The sequence below is a fragment of the Anabas testudineus genome, chromosome 4, assembly GCF_900324465.2.
Source record: "Anabas testudineus chromosome 4, fAnaTes1.2, whole genome shotgun sequence".
Taxonomy (NCBI): Eukaryota; Metazoa; Chordata; class Actinopteri; order Anabantiformes; family Anabantidae; genus Anabas; species Anabas testudineus.
In genome coordinates this window covers 1,955,745-1,977,850 of record NC_046613.1, presented here as the reverse complement: position 1 = coordinate 1,977,850, position 22,106 = coordinate 1,955,745, and the positions used below count along the sequence as shown (strand labels likewise).

The 22,106-nt window shown below is 38.9% G+C and overlaps 2 protein-coding genes across 10 annotated transcripts in view; both read right to left on the bottom strand.

Annotated features, from left to right (window-relative positions):
* ect2 (epithelial cell transforming 2) overlaps positions 1–5,557 on the bottom strand; it is a 35,636-nt gene extending 30,079 nt beyond the window's left edge. For 3 of the 6 annotated variants that reach the window (XM_026346223.1, XM_026346219.1, XM_026346222.1), the window contains exons 1-4: positions 5,224–5,557; positions 4,395–4,536; positions 3,254–3,333; positions 467–559 (exon numbers count right to left, since the gene is read on the bottom strand). In XM_026346223.1, the coding sequence (XP_026202008.1) occupies positions 467–559; positions 3,254–3,333; positions 4,395–4,527 (306 nt within the window). In that variant the 5' untranslated portion in view covers positions 4,528–4,536; positions 5,224–5,557. Of the gene's footprint in view, positions 1–466; positions 560–3,253; positions 3,334–4,394; positions 4,563–5,223 lie in introns of all 6 variants that reach the window. The other 3 variants (XM_026346225.1, XM_026346221.1, XM_026346220.1) reach the window with 2 other exon arrangements.
* A 10,173-nt stretch (positions 5,558–15,730) lies between these two features.
* Positions 15,731–22,106, bottom strand: part of mcf2l2 (MCF.2 cell line derived transforming sequence-like 2) — a 66,845-nt gene continuing 60,469 nt past the window's right edge. For all 4 annotated transcript variants that reach the window (XM_026345534.1, XM_026345535.1, XM_026345537.1 and 1 more), the window contains exon 30: positions 15,731–16,602. In XM_026345534.1, coding sequence (XP_026201319.1) covers position 16,602 — 1 coding nt within the window. In that variant the 3' untranslated portion in view covers positions 15,731–16,601. The remainder of the gene's footprint in view (positions 16,603–22,106) is intronic.

The following is a 22,106-nucleotide window of genomic DNA, read 5'->3' as shown; positions in this document are numbered from 1 at the left end:
AAAAAAAGCTAATTTACATTTAACATTTTCTTTAGGAGGAAATGACACTCAAATATCAAAGTTTGTTAGGTGAAATACTATTGATTAGACTTCAGGGCCTGTCTACTGATTTGTGTGCAAATAGGTTTTCTTAAAAGTGCATGCAACTCTAATCTACATGTTAATTAGCTGGAAACTGACCATTTTAAGTCATTAAGATGAATAGAGGTTTATTTAGCTTATAGCACTCATCAAACTAGAAATTAGTTTTGACATTTGATTTCAAATCTCCTAAAAAAAATTGATGCAGATACCAAGAAGCACATTGATTATATTAAAGTATTCACCCACATTAATTCACCATCAGTGAGTTAGCCATGCACTGTAATTCAATCAGTACCCCGTGTGAATTAAAACTCATGCAGTACTTTCAAGTTCCCATCAGTTTGTCAGATAGTCATACAAAGAGGTAGACGCTGTACTGTACCATATTGACTATAGATTTTATCATTGTTTTCTCCTCTGCACCCGCCTCGCCGTCTCTTATCTTTACCACCGGTACCTCCATTACACTGATGGCCTGTAAAAACCAACCAGCAGGAAGTGGATGTCAAACACTGGTATTTGAAAGAATGAGGAAAAAATAATGGAGGACAGACAGAAAGAAAACAAAGAAAGAGTGAAGGAGAACACCAGAGACAAATGCATACAAATGATTCTATATGAGGATGGGTGGGTTTAGGGATGAAGGAAGGAGAAGAAATGGAAGAGAAGGGGTGGTGACTGTGTCCTTGGAAAGTATACATACAGTGGCTTCAAACATATCAGGCATCGCAGGGGGTAGGCTGGGGAGAAAAATTTCTGTTAAAAATTAATATAAAAGTTCAAAGCTCTCAAGTAGGAGGAGGGAAGGAGGAAAAGGACAGAAAAGGAGGGAGACATAAAAAAAAATGGTGGGAAGGCCTCTTTTTCTGTCAATTGACTGAGTGATGGCGGCAGGTGGTCAGGCAGGCAATCGGGAGCGCATTGATGGGAGTTGTAGGCAGATATCTTTGAACGTGGCTGCACTGCAGGTTGGCAGGGAGAAATAGATGATTTAAGCAGGAAACCTTCAGAAGTGAAAGGGCTCAAGAGACCTGAGAAGGAAGTCTCCTGCTACGCCTCCAAATCACCTTCACATGGCGCTTCTCAAAGACAACACTACACTTAATGGAATGGGAAAACAGAGATGTACATTAATATATATAAAATGGTGCATCTAGATCTAACTAATGGAAACCATCAAAAAGATCTGATAGTATCAGATATTTATGATTAAAACCATACAATGATACCCATAGCCTAACTAGTGCTTCTCGGTCACATGGTACCAGCTCAAGACTTCTTTGCCTTTTTAATTTTCCATTAGGTAAAGATTGTGAATAGTGCCTGGTACTTTATTTGGTATTATTTACATCATGGCTTCAAGCAAACGGAGGCAATACCAACAGGTAATATGCTAACACTGCAGATTACTGATTGGTCAGTCAAGATTTTTAGACTTTAGACTTTTTTTTTTTTTCTTCTAGACTATCTGAAAGCAATCTCAGTAATCTTTCTTTTTGAAGTTGTGACAACCACAATTATTGTAGTAAAATTACTTAAAAAAAAAAAAAATATATATATATATATATATATAAAAAAAAAATTAAAAACACACCCACAAGAAAATGTCTGGAAACACCAGAAAACAAGTTCCTTATTAATCTGTAAGTAACAAGCAGGTATATCATCAAGATGAGATTACTTTTTACAAAGCAACTAGTATTTGCTAATTAATCAGTGTTAAACGTAAAGACTTTACAATTTTCTGTTTCCATAAATTCAAGTGTGGGTGGTCTTAAATTTATTTTTGCATGGCATAGGTGTTCAAACATCTTAAAATGATCAGAAATTATTTTGGGCTTTTCCTCCATACAAAGACTGACCTGTCATTTTGAGTGTAAATTAAGAATAAAAATCAATCTTAATTACATGGTCCATAAGGTTGGTACATTAGAGGAAAATGTTTCAGTGAGCAAAGATGCACAAACAGTGGACTTTAGTGTTTAGATCTACCAAGACCAGCAGTACAGAGTTCAGAAGCAAAGCACATGACAAGATTGCAGATTCCTGCCTAAAAACATCAGTGAGGCATGGAGGTGGAAAAGTAAGAATATTCTCTTCCACACCAAAGTGGTGTGGAAGAAGCTAGACTGAAAAGTGGAAACACTGCCTAACCAGCATACATTTGCAAAATGCTGCAGAAAGCCTGTAAGAAATCACACATGATAATCTGCAAAAAAATGATCAGAAGAAAGTAAATTATTTTCCAGGCAGTTATGGCTGCAAAGGGTGTTGTTTTTTTTAATAAGGTAAAGTTTAACGTTTTATTTGACCATTATTCTGGCTCAAAAATGCCTAAAATAACATTTTTTGTGTGTTTTGTGATCCATTCACAATCATTTGACTGAATGAAAACGAAACATTATAAAAATATGTATAAGTATAAGTGTAGGTGTTTCCAAACTTTTTTCCTGATTAAAAGTCTATAATCACAGAATAGAGATCAGCCTGAAAAAATGGTTTAAAAAAAGAAGAAAAAAAAAAAAAAAAAAGTCACCATGGGTGACACCCATGGGTCATGGGTCATGATTTTCTTGTGGTAAAAAAGTGTCCATGTGTTCAATCACAACATTGTGAGAAGTGCAAATCAGTTTCTTCCCACATTCACAGAGGTTTGACTTGCATGGTAGTTAGCAGCATGTATGACTGCTACACTTGGTGAAACTTAGGTGGCACTATTATCACTTGTCAAATTTGAAGAAAAGTTGCAGTGTTTAGACAAAATTGCAACATCACGTGGAACTCACAGGGATTGGTAGAGTATGAACTGTTGCGACCAGAACATTAAGAATCCTGAAGGAACTGAAAATACTAATGATGCATTCAGGCAGTCCTCAACTTATTTTTATTCCTTATGTTTTGTGTAATGAGCAAATATTTACTATTTAGTTGTTATAATTGTCAGTTGGGGGAAAAGACGTGAGATGTAAAACATACCAGCCACAGCCAGCAGCCATTTAAAATCTCAAGTCACTCATCTTGACATGAAAGCTCTGTAAATTGCCAATAAAACACCTAGACCGCTGTCTTAGCAGCACATATTACACAGAGCAGTGTTGGCTAAATGCTACCATAATCAGGCAGTGTAAAAACAAACAAACAAACAAACAAACAAACAAACAAAAGATACCTGCAGTGCCTTGACCAGCGCCTCATTTCTGCCCGCTTCTCCTACCAGAACAACCCTTGTCTCCACTTTTGGCAGCATGTCTGAGAGAGAAGACCAAATGGAGTTAACAATGGGGATATACACTCATAAAGCCACTTCAAATGTAGGTCAGAACAGCATTTAAAACAGCAAACTTGCTTAATTAAGAAAATTACAATGGAATCACAGTGATTAGTAGATTCACACGAGAAAATTAAATCCATATAAATTGCCTGCATGTTGATTGACACTGACTTGCAAACTTACTCCACTGAGCAAACACAAAACTTGATAACAATGCTGAATTTTGATCTAACTGGTAGAGTATCTGGAGAACATACAAATTGACTGAGTTGCACCATTCACTGCTATTTAACCTCACCATAAATAAAAGATTCCTGGAGAAGTGACCTGAATGTAACTCCAGTTACACAAGCTGTACATGGGCAGCATGGTTAACTTTGTACCTACTACATGGGTAGTAAATACAAAGACAAAAAAGTATATACGCTACAGCACTACATCCATGTAAGATTGTGGTGGTCATATAAATATGAATCAAACATGTTAACTCGAGGTATCAAGTACAGTTCTAGTTTATACAGTACCTGACAGATCCATTACATTTACATTTACTCATCTGGCAGATGCTTTTATCCAAAGTGACTTACAAGTGAGGTACAAGGCAAAGGCAGGGTAAGCGTAAGGTGGATGAGAGGTGAAGCAAACTTCAGAAACTGGTTAAAACTACTGTTTTGTGCAGTGGACTGGTTTATTTGTGAACCTAGATTGAAAGGCCTACAAAGATGCAGGAAATACATTCAGAAATCAGGTCAGTGTTGTCAGGCTGACCGGGCTTGTAAAAGGTCATCAGCATTTGTGTTAAAGGGCCATGCACAAGATACCCCTACAGCTCAAAAGTGAATAATACACTATATTAGCAGATGGGCATATGTCTCCACTACCAGACTAATATCAAAGAGTGTAATTACGGCCACCTAACCAAAAATAATGCAGTCTCAAAGCTCTTTTGTGTTCTCTACTTGTTGTTTTGGGTATTCAGATATAGTTAGAGACAGGTGGAGGAAGGTGAGAGCAAAACTGGTGATCACTGGACACTAACCTTCCCCATCTTCACCAGCCATGCCAAGAAAAACATGATCCTTGGTGGTCTCAGCAATCCTTGAATCGTAGACGGAAGAATCCACCAACAGACTCCGAGCTGTCCCTAAAGTCACTATGCTGCTGTCAGCCATGGCAGGAACCTAAAAAGGCACCAAAGTGTCCAAAACTGTCAGAAGTTACAGGGATTGAACAAAGAGAGACACCGAGGGAGAACACGGTAAGGCAGGGAGGAGCGAGAAAGAATAGGACAAAAATGACATGTGTCATAATAAAGGCAAGAGACGGCAAAGTGGGACAATTCAGCTGGAGAAACAGAAGCCCACCTCTGAGCTATAATAACTTTAGTAAAACTAGGTAAGATGGATTAAAAGTTTGTACTGAAACTTTCAGTTAGCTTGGCTGTTTACTTACCAGCCTCTGGTTGCTTTTACGATAAAGATGTACTAATCCAGATTAGTTGCGTTAGTACAATAAAGCCTAATGTAATGCTACGGTTAAATGCAAAGAACAAATCATTATAGTTAATGTTAACAGCGACTAACACGCAATGACCTCCTTATTGATTTATTCTGACGCCCTTGATATTTCTTGTTAGTTAACGCTAAACGTTCTTTGTATAAATGTAAAAGACTAAACAATGTCAACTACTAATAGATCAACAGAGTTCATATCAAGGGGTTAACGTTAGCGTAGCTTTCCAACTTTTATCGCAAGCTGCATCAAATCGCTACTGCTCCACGTCAATACAGGTTAGCTAACATCAGGTGCTCAGGGTGGTGCATTCCCAACTGCACCATAAAAACGAACTTCATGTTGATCAAACTTACCGACTCGCTAGCTGGCTGGTAGCCTGGATAAACGAATAACAGAAAAGGGAGCTACGGGAGATAAACTGGCTGTTGAACCAGTTCAATTCGATTAGCTCTTTGGCTAACTTAGCTAGCTTCTCAGCTAGTAAGCCAACAGTTCAATGAAGAACTCCCTCTTTGGTTAAAAAAAAAAAAAACAGTCTTCAAAAAGTACGTAACATCTCGCCGTTGAACCTCAAGTCTGGTATCTATCCATGTTATTAGTTATGCATAAAAGTAGTCCAAATGTGTCGAAATGTGACTTCGTTCGTTTGTTGACAGCAAGTTCCTTCGACAAGGTGTCTGCCTGCTGTGTGAGCTCAATTCAAAAAGCAAGGCAAACAACGGAGCCGCGCGCTGATTGGCCAACGTTGACGGGGAACCGGCGGCGTCCGTCATCGGAGCGCGCTGATTGGTCCGTTCGTTCAAATCTCGACGCAGGCGAGACCTGTGACTTTCAGGCGCTGTCGGAAATATTTAATGACTTGCCGAGACAGAACAACACACAGTCAGTCTGAAAATATACAGCTCACACAAATGATTGATTTTTCAGCTCAATCACTTCGTTTTGAAGACAACTTAGGGGGTTTTTGTTATTCTGTTTCTAAATATGTATGTGTAGGCCTTTAGAGTTTCCTAAATCTAAAAAAAACAAATTAATTACAATGTTTGCAATTAATTACAAAATTGTGACAACGACGATCTGAGCAACAGTTACTACAATGATTCTGTTTATGGATCTATCTTTAAAAAAAAAACAAAAAAAGCCTTGCCAAGTGGTGTTAATGAATATTAAAGTCAGATGGTGTGGTTCACAAGGTGTACTTGAAGACAACACAATGTATGAGGCGTGGGAATTGACTTGTTGAACTTTTTATATTAGTTCAAAAAGTAAATTTCAACTTTAATTTTTATTGAAACACCTGTATAACTCACTGCATGAAAGCTTGCATCTCACCATGACTAAATAGATGCTAGAAATAATTAAGTTTTATAAAGACACTGTCAAAGAAATTTCATTTAATGTGGTGAAGTCATGTTATGTCAGGTACCCATACTAACACACCCACGCACCCAAAACAGTATTTGGACTGTATGCACACATAAAGTAGATGCAGGTATGCATGCATGCATGCCATATTTTGTTTCTCATGGATGAAAGTGCAATGTAGAAACAGCACGGCATGCTGTTTCCTGTCCACTTCAACATTTGGTTCCACTGTGACACCACCGTGTCAGACAGCATTTCTCTTGCAGTTTCTTCAACTGCATTGTAGAAGTGTAAGAAAAACAGTGCATTACTTTGAAAAACCCTAAATGGACCATTGCATAGTACATGACAGGGTCACGTGACTGATAAGGCTTCCATGCAAGTATTCCACCTAACAAGTTTCTCCACTGACTCTAATGATCTTTAGTGGTAAAAGTCACTTTAACCTAGTTAGCAAGGCTTCCAAAAATATAGCTTACATCTGTCTTTGTGTGCTACATGACCAGTGGACTTCGATCGACTCAATAGAGTCTAATCTGAATCTTAAATCAGACATGTGATGATGCAACACATAGCGGGAGTTTGCAGAATGTACCTTCTCTTTCTGACGTTGTGAAGGCATTTGCTTCAATAAAACACTACACCATGCACTGTATCACAACACACACATAATGCATGTAGTTACTGTACATACATAATGATGACAACTACATACATACACAACAGCCCTCTGGGTAGCAGGAGGACAGTGAAGACATTCACTTCTAGCAATTCTTTTTCCTTTTCTACTGTGGGTTTTGTGAGATCTTTAGTATGCTTGTCACATTCTTCGGGCTGTTGGACGACTCCTCTAGTCTTCTTACTGACACACGCACACACAATCTCTGTCTGTCTTTCTGTATTCAGCCCTCAGGAGGTTCACTGTGCAGAACAAAGCTTTGTCAAGACCTTATCTTCCTTCTATCCAGCTTTGTCCTCTACACTTCCACAAACCTTTTCATTCCTAGCTCAGTCAGTTGCTCTTTGACGCCAAGCCTCCAAACAAACATAGAAAAACAAGTATGTAAATATGTGAAAGGGTCTAGGGAGACCAGCTATTTTTGAGAAGTCACCATGCAGATATACAACTTTATATTATACACAAAAATAAGAAACCTAATGTAACATAAATTAAAAGAAATCTACCAATAACGTCTGAAATAGTAATCTCTCCTAATGTCAGCTTCACGAGAAGCTAGAATCTGAGGCTGAATCAGACAGTGAAGCTGGAGTTTACGTGCATTTCTGTCCTGTCTGACTCTTATTCCAATCAGTTCATCTATGAGTACAAGTAGATGTTAGGATCCTTGACCTTTGGCTACCAAATCCCATCAGTTGATCCTCAAGTTCAATTGGATTTCTGTAATTTTTGAATAAATTCTTTCAAGGGGCTCCTGAGAGAGACTGGAATGGACACAGTAGTGGTTTCATGTATACAAGGTCAGAGCTGTCGCACTGACTGGTTTGTGATATACTTGCTTTAAATACCGAGGTTGGTAATTTCCTGCTTTAACAGAGCGTCAGATGTAATCATAAGCTCCACCTCTTTCAGGAGGTTGACATGGTTGGCTTAAGCAAGCCTGCAGACCGATTTTGGGCCATATTCTTTTCTCAGCTGGGAACTGGATTAGTGTCACTAGTCCTTTCAGTAGATCATGCCACCTCTATCCAGAGCCATGTCCTGACTGTCTGTTTTTTGGCATGTTTCAAGGTGAACCTCCAGCTCAGCTGATGTTTTGGGCTGCTTTCATCTGATCTCAAAATTCAACTAAATTGGAGGTAGCTGTGAGGTCCAGTAGCTATGACTCATCTTCCAGATTTGTTTCTCATAGCGTTTTCCTTGCATCTCTCTGTGCACTTTTAGTGGGAGGGACTAACGAGAAAAAGTGAGGGAAACACGGATCCAGTTAAGAGAACAGAGGGCTGGGACATGACGAGAAAGCCAGACCAGCCACAGTGTGTTCAAGTGTGTGAATGTGTATGTGTATGTGTGTGTAGCAGTTAAACGAGAGCAAAACATGAGGGGAGTGGCCGGGTGATGTGTGTGTGTGTGTGTGTGTGTGTGTGTGTGTGCGCGCGCACAGAGGGGCAGAGGCAAGAGGAAACTAAAGACATGGATTTTGAGATGGGACTGCAATGTTTCATCTAATGTAGCCAGCCTGGACACTTCAGATCAACCTGCAGTGATAAAAGACGTTAGATAAAGGTGTCCTGGTGAGCTCAATCAATTCCATTTATTCCTCTTCCAAAAGCACCTCTTTATCTTTCAATTTAAGCAGGAAGAATCGGCTGCAGTCTCTGCATGCTCTCATTATCTCTGTTCAGATGAATGCCTTGTACATTAATCCCAGGTGTGAGGTCTTAGGATCTCTGATCCTCCCCTCTAGACACCACTTGTGGGGCGTGCTGCGAATGGACAGCTTACACACACTTAGACCATGCATAGACACGGCAGGGCTGAAGCAGATCGCGGTTGTAAACTGCTATCCTCTGCCACCAGCGTTTTCCATGACAGACATGCACAAGGCTTATCTAATGTGGTATGAATTCAGCAGGGTCTCTCCAATGCTCCTGCAGTCTTTCGGGCCATTGTTAATGATGTGCTAGGAAACATGCTGACACACACATCTCTTGTTGACATTCTCATTTTCTCCAAGTCTCCAAGGAGCATATCCTTCATGCCTGACAAGTGCTTAAGCAAAAAAATAAAAAATAAAAAAAAAAATAGAATAAAATAAAAAATAAACCTTTACCAATCTCCACTTTTTTCTTTCCTCTAGTGCTCTTATGTCTTCACCAGCGATGTGAAGGACTAGCAGGCCTAGGACGAGAGGGACTCATTGTTCTTTGTAATAATTTAGCAGCAGACCTCTAGAAGAGCAGACACCATATGTAGGAGATTTATTCACAACAAGGTGAATGATGGAATGAAGACCTGGGGGGGTTGAGCATTCCGGTGGACTGCAACATGTGAAAGTATTGTTCCTTCACAACGAAGCCTAGTGCTTGCACAAGTGGGGTTGTTGGGTTTTCAATATAATTCTGTATAGTATATTTAAACCTTAAACACTGGAAAGTGCCTTTAGATGACTTCTGTTGTGATGAACACAACATTAGTACTCAGTCACCAGATGAGCAGGTAAGGTGGGACTTTACGTGAGCGGAGACACGATGGCAGAGTCACAGCCTGGTGTCAGCTTCACTGAAAGAAACACACTCAGACAGAGACACAAGAAGTGACAAATATGCACAAGCACTGAGACTGTACCAACACAAACTAGGTGCTAGTTCTGGTTCAAAGTCGGCTCAACTTGGGAACCATCTGAGAATCGACTCATGAACACAGATACTTCTTAAAAAGTATATGCTTATAAAACTCTAAATGTTTAAGTGTTTACATACTTTTACCACTAGCACTGTGAGGTTTTCATGGTTGTTCTCAATAAACATCTTGCCACTACATCTGCATGTGCATGTTTCCATGTATACCGCACTACACTCAGATTATTACGTCTGTCTTGTACATCTATCAAAAACTGTGCCAGTTAATACAAAATAAAGTAAATCCTTCCTCGATAAAATGATAATGCTCAGTTTCCATTTGAATTGATTCACCTTCTTGTTTGTAAGTGACAAACTAGAACATATTTGAATTAGAATGTAAGGACGTATCTGTATATGTATCCAGTGTCAGCACAGCTGACATCATTAACTCCCACGTGTACATGAAATCTAAGCTATATATGTACAACAACAACAAAAGCTCACACAGCCATACACAATTAAATAATCTTGTACTGACCAAACTCCAGTTGTAACTTCAATGTTAATTTGTCTGATAGATTATATTTAATTTGCAGTCTGTGCTGCACTTGTCCAGTTAATTACAAACAACATGATCTTTTCTGGTAGCCTACCCTCATTACTGTCATAACAAATTGAAAGTATGTCTCTCTCTGATCTAAAAAGTAATAAGTTCTTACAGTATGCTGCTCAACTGTAATTTTGGTCTCTTTAATAGATTGGCCCTATGCTTACGTGCACATGTGTGAGATACTAAAAAGAAAAAAAGAAAAAGACCAGGCATGCCCATGTGGTTATTCTGACTATTCTGAGTAGGTGCAGGTGCATAGCCAGAGACTGGATATAAATTGGTTTAAGGAACATGCAGAATATAAAAAGCCCAGATCTGAAATGAAAAAGTTATCAAAACAAAATCAGATCTGAGTCACCTGGGAAGGGGGGGGGGGAGCTAAACAGCTCTAACAATACCCACATTTTACTGACTTTTATTGTTTAACTTAGGGTTTCAGTTTTTTAGTTTTGATCAACTAAAAATCTAAAAAGTTTTTCCATTATTCCTTCATTTACTTAGGTTGTTTTTGTACTAGCGCCAAAGTCAAGTCCAAAAATAAGAGCAGCGGAAGGAAAACAGCTCATTTACAAAACAGGCAGAGATAAGGCTCAGCAAAGTCACCAACAGAGTCACTAGAGAGTCAAGCAGGGGTAAGCTGGGGAGTTTCTGTAGAGAAGCAGACAAACATCCTGGCACTGAATGTGGACAGGTCAAATAGGGTAGTTTCTAATAAGGAAGTGATCGGCAGAGCTACTGTTTGTTGGAATGCATAAAAACAGTGTGTGCAAAAACAAACTTTATACATAAAATAACAACAACACTGATTTGTAGCAATGAATATTGTGTTTCAGGGTTGTGATGGGGAATCACAATACCTTTCTGTGAAAATGTACTACCACCAGGCAGAAATGTAGTTCTGTTCTGTAAAGTAGTTAATACGCCACTGAGTAGCACAGGATGTATTGTCAAATCATTTTAATCATTTTCAAAAAGACTGGGTTCTAAGTCAGGATCAACAAAGAATGTGACTAAAGAAGTAACACTGGCTACAGACCCCAGTTTCACCAACAAGTTACTCTTGGAATAAATAGTTCATTAACGACAGCTACCTGCAAATAGCAATGTTTGGACAAACCACATTCTGCACCTCTTACACAACACCACTCAGTAGTGAGGGTGCAGGAGCTAAAGGGACCGGCCTTCAGTCAACACCTGACAACTGAAAAGATTTGACGCAGTCACTCGACACGATCTCTCTCTAATTCTAACTTAACTGAAGTTCTTTTCCTACCTCAACCTAACCTGGAGCCAAACTTGGTTTGTCAGTCCTGCACCTTATACTCCGTCTGGTTGGAAATGTGACACTTCATTCATTCAAAAATATGTTGCTACAGAAACTTAATTTAGAACACAAGTTTTAAAAAGACTGTGTTGAATCCTACTGTATCCTTCTCCTCACTTAACATTTGGTCTCCTCGGTTTCCGAGTGCCAACACGGTGTTGTTGAATCGAGAGATGATGCAACCCGGTGGTAAACATGCCCCTGTGCCAGCCTTATTGAAAGTGGCTGGGAAACAGCACCCTTGACCCATTTCTGCATCAATCTGGAGCATTTAAGACTTTAATAATAAATTATGATTTCATCTGGAGACTGCGGAAAGTAAAAGTTAACACATAGAGAATACATTATGCTTTAACATTAATAGCTTGTTCTTTTCACTTTGACAGGGAGTAGAGGCCTGGTGGGAATGTCAGATGACCCTAATGACAGTAATTAATCACATACTGCAACGTATGGAAAAGTCAGTGACACTTTTCACCGTTCTTCCGCTGCCTTTTAGATTTCTTTTCCTCTCGCTGCCTGACTTCTCACAATTACATTTCATTTTAATGGTCTTAAATCAAAATAAAACAAGCCGCGATGGCACGCAGGGAGGAATCCTCTCGGATAGTGTGTGAATCCACCGCCTGCTGGCACAGACTTCAAAAGCGTGCTTGCGCACACCCATCTTTTCTTGACACAAGCCTTGTCTGGGAGATAGAGAACACAGAGAGGTGTTGGAAAGCATCACATCTCCTCCATTCTCACTGTGCTTTTTTCTTTTTCTCTCTCTCTCTCTCTCTCTGTCTCGGGGCTTGTGCTCGCCGAGTGTAAAGCATGTTTACGCCTCAATCTTCTGTTCAGCAGACAGAAAAGAGAATGTTTTCCCACTGTCTCACAGGTGGGCCAAATTCACTGCTACAACACAAGTGAAACACTTTCCTCTTGTGAATGGGCCTACGACGACAATTCATGCACAAAGATGGACTAAAATTGTTTTAGAAGTTATGAGTGGATGCTTGATGACTGGAGGAGGTTTGCATCAAAACCGCATTGCTGAAAATTAGGTCAACTGCTTTGGTCCAGCCTGAAATTAAAGTGACTACCATCTTATAGAAGGCACATTTCTCAATGTAACAAAACCATATCCATATCCGATGTAAATGCACAAGTGTATGTCAAGGACGACTGTGAACCAGTTGGTAGGGCAGTCGTCCATGGACACCAGGGTTGGTGGTTAGACTCCCTCTTTCCCCGATTCCTGTTCAAGTGTCCCTGGACAAAAAACTGAACCCCAAATCTTGGAGCTTACAATCCAGCTGTAGCAGTTTTAAAAAAGCTTCATGTATCTCTATGTATTTTAAGAGTGGTGTGGTTATGCTCAACAACCAAGGCTGTTTTATGATATCATCATCCATCCCCTCAGTAACTGGTGCATCCACGAGCCTCAGTTCATGGATGTTGTCCTGTTCCAGAGGCAGCAAAGCCTGATGGGGGTTATCCCACAGAGGGGGAATAAGGTTAAGAATAATTCTGAAATGCAGAGTTTGATCGTTGATAAACAAAACGGCTCTCATTCAAGCTAAAAAGGTCCACTTTGGTCTCAGTCCATGAGAATCATATTGTGTTTTAGGTACATTGTTGCAGTAAAACAAAAAATTTACTATTACTATTATTTAGAGATGCTGAAAGCGAGAAACCAACAAGCGGTTACTTCTGAAAGTGTATTTTGTGTGCAGAAACCTTGTTTTACTTGTATACAATAATACTTTTTATAGTCTGGCTCAGGGTGTTATTTCATAGTGGCTGCTATCAAAGATGTTGTCTGATGAAAGCAACATAGTTTATAGATCTGGAAGTTGAGTCATGGCAACTAGACTTTCTTCTTGTTACACAAAGGAAGTCCAGTTGCCATGACTCAACTTCCAGATAACGTCACCTGGACGACTGAGAATCTTCACCGACATATTGCTGCACATTTTGGGGCAGAAACCCTCAAGTTGGTGCGGGAATATGAAAAGACAGCGAGAATAGTTTATAGATAATATGATCTTAATTTTATTTTCTACTTTTAGCTGCACTGTCTAGCCATTCTGAGGGTGATTGTTATTTTTATCCCAGGAATATGTTTAAATACAAAAAACAGTGACAAAACTCATGTTGTAAATGCATATTATCACAATGAAGCAATATGTACATTACAATGACAGATACAATATACAGACTTCATACATTCTATAATATAGTAAAATGGCAATTCAATTGCAGCAAGATGCAGTACAATAGAAATATTTTCCTTCAAAAGATACAATATCTTTCATGTAACATAGGATAAACAAAATATACAGCATGTTCAAGAGGAGTGTTCTTCTATACAGTAAGATTGATATCAATGTTTATGACTTTTCACTCACTCAAGGGAACCCAGCTTGTGACAGAATTGGCATCTTTCTATCTATTTCATTTTTATTTTATCTAATCCATCCATCCATCCACCCACCCATCCATCCATCCATCCATCCATCCATCCATCCATCCCTTTTCTAATTGCAGTACTTTCTACATCTTGGTGCTCCAACTCTGACTTGTCAAAGAGTGATCTGTTATGTGCTGACGTTACTGAGACTGAAGTTTCCTAAAGAGAAACAAAGTTGATATTTCTTATGTCATCAGGTGAAATTCCATTTTTAATAATTTACAAGGAGAGGTCATCTAAACTGCCAGCTCAGGTATTATTTGGGTTCCCTCCTGTGGCATGATGTGCCTTCTATGTGTAAATACAGCAGTGCTGGTTCAGATCCCTCAGCGAATAGTCTGCAGAATTCCATGACGTTATTCCAAATTGCTCAAAGTCCTCTGAGACAGAATGATGTACAACCATACAGCAGTCATACATAAAGTGGATCTTTACTTCAAAAATATACAAAATTACACTAACACTGATGTTTATTTACATTTACCAAAATTTCATCCTGGCCCTCTTAGTGAATTTTTGGTGTACAGTGCTATTTTTCTCTCAGAAAAGGTGAAACCTATACAGTTGTTACGCGGGTGCTGCTTGCTTAAAAAGCATTTCCCTGAAAAATCACTTGCAGCACTTGCAAGCAGGCAGTTCCCTGACTTTTCTTGCAAGATACTGTAGTTTACATTAAAAAAAGGACATGAGTGTGACCTGTCACAGAAATGCTTTTCAGCCTACATGAACTATGGTGACAATACAAATGGCTAAAAAAAAAACAAACAAACCTTGGTGTAAACGCTTCTGATGTGGACTTCAAAAGACTCTCATGAATGTGATAAGGCTATTGCAAAGCTGAACTATTGCTTAGATTCAGCAAAACGACCCAGTGCTCGAATCCTTTAAGGGATTCCCAGGTTACAATACAATCAATCTGGTGTCTGATCAGGTTTGTGTCTGAACGCTAGCCATGAGCCAATGCTAGGATAAGAAGACATATGTGTGAATTAAGACAATATTCTGAACATTGCAAATGGGAAATAGCTGACGCAGAATGTTTTAAAGTCTACACATCCTTCCACATCCTTACAAACACACATTTTGGTCTCTGATTGCCTGGATTGCATCTGAACTGAGTTACTGTACATGAAGTGTTTATATCCACACAAATCACAAACACATTGCTCGAATATGTCGTGCCTATAGACAGCAGCTGGCATGCAGCAAATCAAAGTGTGAAATGCTCTTGCTACTGAAAATCCCATTATGTCGAGATGAGTCCAAGTAGCATAACATGTCACAAGAGATAAATCTCTTTCCTTAAACGTGACTGCCCCATTCATCTAAGGATGTGCTGCAGCAATGCTTAATTTGCATCAAAAGCCATTTGACTTCTTCCTTCTGCTATCCACTGTCCATGCAGAAAGAATAAACTACAACACATGATTGAATTATTTCATTTCCACATAGTTAATGTTGGAAAATAATGTGGGTGCCCTTGACTGACAAAGATAAATAGAATAAAAACTGTTGCCCACAGGACAAAAACTTAGCTTTTGATCACTTTGTATACTTTATGAGTCGAAGTGACAAATCCACATTGAAATATCACTCAACTCTGCAGTTTCCCCTTTTAGCTCTTCGTCTTCTTGCCATTCTCGTCAACCTTGTTTTTTGATGAAACATAAAGTGCCTTTACGCAAACAACTTCCATTCTTCAGGTTACAAGAAAAAACTGATTTCCAGTGTAATGCACTGTCCAAGTCTAAATAGGAAAGTATTTGCTAACATGTTAACCACATGCAAAAACAACCATTGTTAGTGGTCTATTGCCATTTTCCCATGACATGTTTGCCCAAATGATTTTTCACATTTCATTCTCATAGACAGTGGAATACTGCACTATATGGTAGAGCAATTTATCTAGAAGACTTGCATGTCTACATGAGAGATTGGCACGTTGAGATATTATATCTAATGGAACATAATGACATTATGTTGGTGCTCTACCGTGATGAAGACAGGGCAAGCAAGACAACATATAGGTCTCTGTGGAGACAGCAGCTACTGCTAAGTGTCTATAGTTTCAATCTAAAAGGCTTAAGAAGCTGAAGCATGGCAGCAGAGTCTTTAAGGTTTTCGCTTAGCGCAGTATAGCAGCACAACAGGGCACCTTGCTAAGGCCCGCTCACAACCAGCACATGGAATTTATTTTGTAACGCAAGGTTGTTCAGGTCAGAAATGGAATGGCAACCACTCTGCACCTGCATGCACTACAGTACGTAGTCAGGATTGATCCAACTTTGAATGTGAAGTTTAGTGTCCAGATCCTTGCAGTGTTCAGTCCAACAGAGGTGACAGCTGGTACTTCCATGAATTTACAGTCAAGCATTTAAGGTTCAAGATTCTTTCAGAGGCTGAATCAGACAGGCATCATTTGAAGTCCAGTAGGAAGAACTATAAGTAAAAAAACTAATAGCTGTTGATATTTAAACCAGCTTAAGAAATTACAGTTGAAAAACTATAGAGTTATCAGCCATGTTTGTCATCCAACAAAAATCTTTGTAGTCCAACAGTATGAGCATATATAGTCAGCCATGTTCATCTGCTGTCCTGAGACGCATCTCCCCACGTCCTGGCTTCAGTTCCGTCCAAGTTGGAGAGAGCTGCTGTACACAGATCACTGGAGATATCTGGAAATGCAAGAAAGAGTCAAGTCAGCTTCAACCTGGCATCACATTACATACTAGTAATATACCAAACAAGTACTGGGAAATATGAATAATGTGGCATTCAAACAGTGTTTATGAAGGAAAATGCACAGCCTGGACTAACATGCCATTAAAACATAACAAACCAAATAATTAGGCAATAATCAAGGCAGACATGAGCAAATCAACACGCAGGAGGGCTTAACAAAAATATTAGTACTGTCAGAGTTCTGTCGTCTCCAAGTGTTAGATCTTCGTACCATTACTTATGGACCTAACGTTCCATCCCACAAGTGACTGTTCTGTACACTGACTCAAAAACATGTAAGGTCCAGAGTGTGAGGATCGGAAGAAGAGATTTGACAAGAGGTTTCCCATAGGAAATGTGCATGTGTTTTCTGTACTATTGTGAATTCCTATATTAAAAGTATCTTCTAATGAGAACTACTTCAGTAACTTGTATCAATACATTTAAGTACAAAGAAACATCATGTTCTCCTTTTGTAGTACTACTAGCCAGTCCCTCTAAGATGTCAGCTTAAATTCAACCATTCCCTTTGAGTTCTGCATTACCTTCCCATTTTGTCCAATCAATTTAATCCAATTGGATCAAATCTGATCCACACTCTGTACTGTCCCTGAACCTGTCACACGGGATGCAGCACAGCTGCTGATGAGAGGCTGCGACTACTACACTGTGTGACTGTCTTAACATCAAGCTACTCACAATTTTCACTTCCTCCTGTTTCATTTTAATGCAAAAAAACAAAACTTTTTTTAAGAAAAGCAGCTGCAATATCAAGTGTGTTTGGATGGACTAGTAACAGTAGTAGCATGATGGTAGTTTAGAGAGTTGAAACTACCACTCTATGCTTCTGAGTTGAACGAATAGAAGGGAGAGGACACAGAAGCAATGATGCCACTGGTTTCAATTTGCTTGTTTTCTCGAGAACAGTTTTTTTCAGTATGCTATAGTTGATAGTAGACTCTGAATGCTGTGTGAGTCCAAGCTCCTTATTCTATTAAGAAGAGGAGTGAAGTCCAAATCAAAGCTTTATTGTGGGAATTGGTGACAAATAAATAAGTGCTTTAACAATACTGAGTTATTTAACCCAAACTAGTCCAAAACTGATCTAAACTAAGTTGAGTTTCTGAATTTTAACTTCAGCTCTCTTTAAGAGACCAATGCAGTGTTTGCTGTTTGGATGTTTTTCATTTCTCTTACAATTACAGTTGATTTTGCCTCTCCTTTCATCTTCTGTCTTGTACCTTTGATGTTTTATAAAATAACTCAATATTGTTGAAGCAGTTATTTATTTATTGTATTCATGATTAAACTAGAAGATCAAACCCTTCAGTGTGAGTAACAGTCATATAAAATTGTCAGTTCAGTTATTTCTGGATCCTTATAATACATGGACCTTCCTTCCACCTTTAATCCTCTATACCAGGGGTGTCAAACTCAATTGCACAGGGGGCCAAAATCCAAAACACACTTTAGGTCGCTGGCCGAACAGGATAAACATTTATTGAACACACTAAAACTTTTAAAACTTAAATTTTTTTAACATAAACCTTAAATAACTTATAATATTTTGCTCTCTATAAAAATATATCCTGTCTAAATTATACAAGTTAGAAATAAAGTAAACATTAAAAGAACAAACCTTCAAATTTCTTTAATCTTATGTCATTTTATATAAAAAATAAACTTAAATTTTAAATATCCCAAAAGATTTTGCTCTCCATAAAAATATATCCTGTCAAAATTATACAAATTCAAAATGTGAACATGCTGCATAACAAAACCTGGAAATATAATTAAAATTAGTGCTTTTCAGCAACAACAAATCAAATCATTCAGTCTTTGTCATTTTATCAGAGCTGCATCTTTTTTTGTCAACAGGTTCGTTTATATTCGGTGTGAGGTTCTGTGTTGTGGAGATTCTCAGGATGGACTGTAGGTTCTCACCAGTGAGACGACTCCTGTGTGCTGTTTTGTTAGTCTTCATCACTGAGAACAGCTTCTCACTAAGATTTGTGCTACCAAACATAAACAAGGTTCGAGCCTCATGTGGACAGAGCTGGGACATTTCTGCGGACAGGAGTGAATAAACTGTGCGTATCCTGCAGTGTCCTACTTTACCTTCAGTCATTACACTGCAGCTCAATCAGCTCCATCTGAATCTGCACAGGTGAAGTTTACACATAGACGGTAAATGGGTTGTGAAGCAACTCAAAATAATTTTCTTGCTCGTCAAAGTCACCAAAGCTCCGTGAGAACTCGGTTTATCAGTAAAGTGCGTATTTCTGAACACCGTTGTAACGATATGGTTCAACATTACTTGGCATCGTGAGGACCAGCTTCATAATAACTTGCAGCATCATAAACTAGACTTGATTAACGTGGAATGTGTTCGGCAAGGCAGCTGAACCGCTGCATTATGGGATCTGTAGTTTATTGTGTTACAATAAAGTGTAGACACTTCAAAATGAAGAAACAGGATATATCATGTACAAGCTGATGCCACTGAAATAATAAACCATAGCCTTAACATATAGTTTGTATTCCTACATTTCCAGTACTCCAATCAACTATAAAAGAAAGAAGGGTGTAATAAAGGGAATGTGCTACAGTTAATGACATCATGCCCTGATTATTCAACTCAACAAGCCAAATCTCTCTTATCCCCATCCATTATATCCTTCCATCCAACTGGATCCCTATCCAACTGTCCCTCCCTCTCCCAGAGCAGTGGCCCACCCAATCCCTCGGTTCCTGTGTTATGTTACAGTCTTATTCCAAAATGCATTACATTCATATTTTTTTGTTAAAATACAAAACATGGCATGACAAAGTGAAAGACATTTGTTTCAAATCTTGGAAAATAATTATATGTACATAAGTATTCACAGTCTTTGCTCAATACTTAAAGGTGTTAAAGCACCTTTGGCACAACTACAGCCTCTTTTAGAGCCTCTTTTTGAGTATGATGCTACAAGCTTGGCACCTATTTTGGCATATTCTTCTTTTATCAGGTTGGATTGGGAGTGTCGGTGAACAGTCATTTTTAGATATCTCCAGAAAAAGTCTGGGCTCTAGCTGGAACACTCAAGAACATTCACAGAGCTGTAGCCACTGCTTTGTTATCTTGGCTGTGTACTTAGGGTTGTTGTTCTGTTGAAAGATAAACTGTTGCCCCAGTCTGAGGTCCAGAGCGCTCTGGAACAGGTTTTCATTAAGGATGTCTCTGTTCATTGCTGCATTCATCTTTCCTTCAGTCCTGACTAGTCTCTAAGTTCCTGCTGCTGAAAAACATCCCCACAGCATGATGCTGCCACCACCATGCTTCACTGTAGGGATTATACTGGCCAGGTGCTGAGTGGTGCCTGGTTTCTTCCAGACATGACATTTGACATTCAGAAAAAAGAATTTAATCTTCGTTTTATCTGATCAGAGAATCTTATTTCTTATGGTCTGAGAGGCGTTCAGGTGCCTTTTGACAAATCTTTACTGAGGAGTGGTTTTTGTCTGGCCACTCTAACGTACAGGCCTGATTGGTGGAGTGCTTCAGAGATAGTTGTTCTTCTGAAATGTTCTCCTCTCTCCACAGAGAAACGCTGGAGCTCTTTCAGAGAGGACTAGAGTTCTTTGTCCCCTCCCTTCCATTTACAGATGATTGAGGCCACAGTGCTCTTTGGGACGTTCAATCCTGCAGAGTTACAAGCGTCAGCAACTGAGATAGGAGAGACTGTACATACAACAACTGTAGACCAGGTTCTTCACCAGTCAAAGCTTTATGGAAGAGTGACAAGGAGAAAGCCACTGTTGAAGAAATTCATGTTAAATCACGACTGGAGTTCACCAATAGGCATGTGAAAGACTCTATGGTCCAGTGGAAGAGGGTTATTTGGTCTGATGAGACCAAAATGGTGCTTTTTGTTCATCCGACAAGACGCTATGTTTGATGCACACCAGAAACTGCACATCACCACAAACAAACCATCACCACTGTGAAACGAGTTGGTGGCAGCATCATGCTTAAGGTTGAGGGTAAGAAAATTCAGCAAAATATAGGACAATCCTGGAGGACAATCCTATTTGGTCGGCAAGACAACTACGGTTTGTTGTTTTCCAACAAGACAATGACCCAAAACATACAGCATTAGCTACACAGAAATGGTTTACTGACAACAAGGTGATTGTTCTTGAGTGGTTTAGTCAAAGTCCAGACCTCAATCTAATAGAGAATTTGTAGATGGACTTAAAAAGGACTGTTCACACCTGAGCCCCATGCAATCTGACAGAGCTTGAGCAGTTTTGCGAAGAAGAATGTTATAAAATTCCAGTGTCTAGATGTGCAAGCCTAATTGAGACCTATCCACACAGACTCCATGCTTTGATTGAAGCTAAAGGTGGATCTACTAAATACTGACCTGAAAGGGGTGGATATTAATGCAAACACTGGTTTCACCTTACATATTTTTATTTGATTGACATTACTTTGTAGAAACCAGAAATCTTTTTGTCATAATTGCCAACTTTTATTGACCATGACCATGATTTATAATGTCAAGAAAAGGATTAAACATCCAGGAATAACTTTTAGAGGCACGGTATAGACAGGTCTATATCTTTCCAAATCTTTCAAACTTCTTTCACTTTGTCATTATGGGGTATTGTTTGTAGAATTTTCATGTATAATTTTAATCCATTATGGAATGAGGCTGTACCATAACAAAATGTGGAACAAGTTAAGCACTGTAAACACTTTCTGCATACACTGTAATTCATTGTAACACTCCACCTTAATGAGCTAATTGTTTTTTGATTATACCGGACTTGGCAGTAACAGTCACACTTTGCAGTTTTTCAAACACTGAAAATCTTCTTTATATTACTGATTAGAGAAGTCTGTCAGAATGATGTGCACAACAATGTCACTGCTGTTAATATGAGAACAAACAAACTGACTTTCCACAGCAAAAGGACTGAGTTGAACCCAGACTGAAACTCAGTCTGCTGGTGTGAAAGTCATATATTCTGCTCGTTCACAACATGCCTGTGATGGTCACCATTTCTCTGTGTGGATGAAGGGCAGCGCTTTGTTCATTCACAAAACAGAGCTTAGTTAGGTCCTAATAAAATCCAGCAGTCATATAAAATATGAATTTAATTGCGACTCATAGACGCAGACACGTCCACCATGTCCTCTGTTAAAGCTAAAGTTAAATACAGCAGCTGTGTGATAAAGTGGGTGTGTTTTTTGTAGGAGACAAGGCTGGATGATTTGAGCTGAAATGAAAATCTATTAAATGTTAAACCAACAGTTGATCATAATTCTTTTTTTAAATACTTACTTTATAGCATCTAGTAGGAAAATAATGTAAATAAAAAATAGTACGTCTGACACCCACAGTAATAATCACAGTTTACAGGAGCTTAAATCCTTGTTGTGTTTCTCAGTGATCATGCATAGTCACAT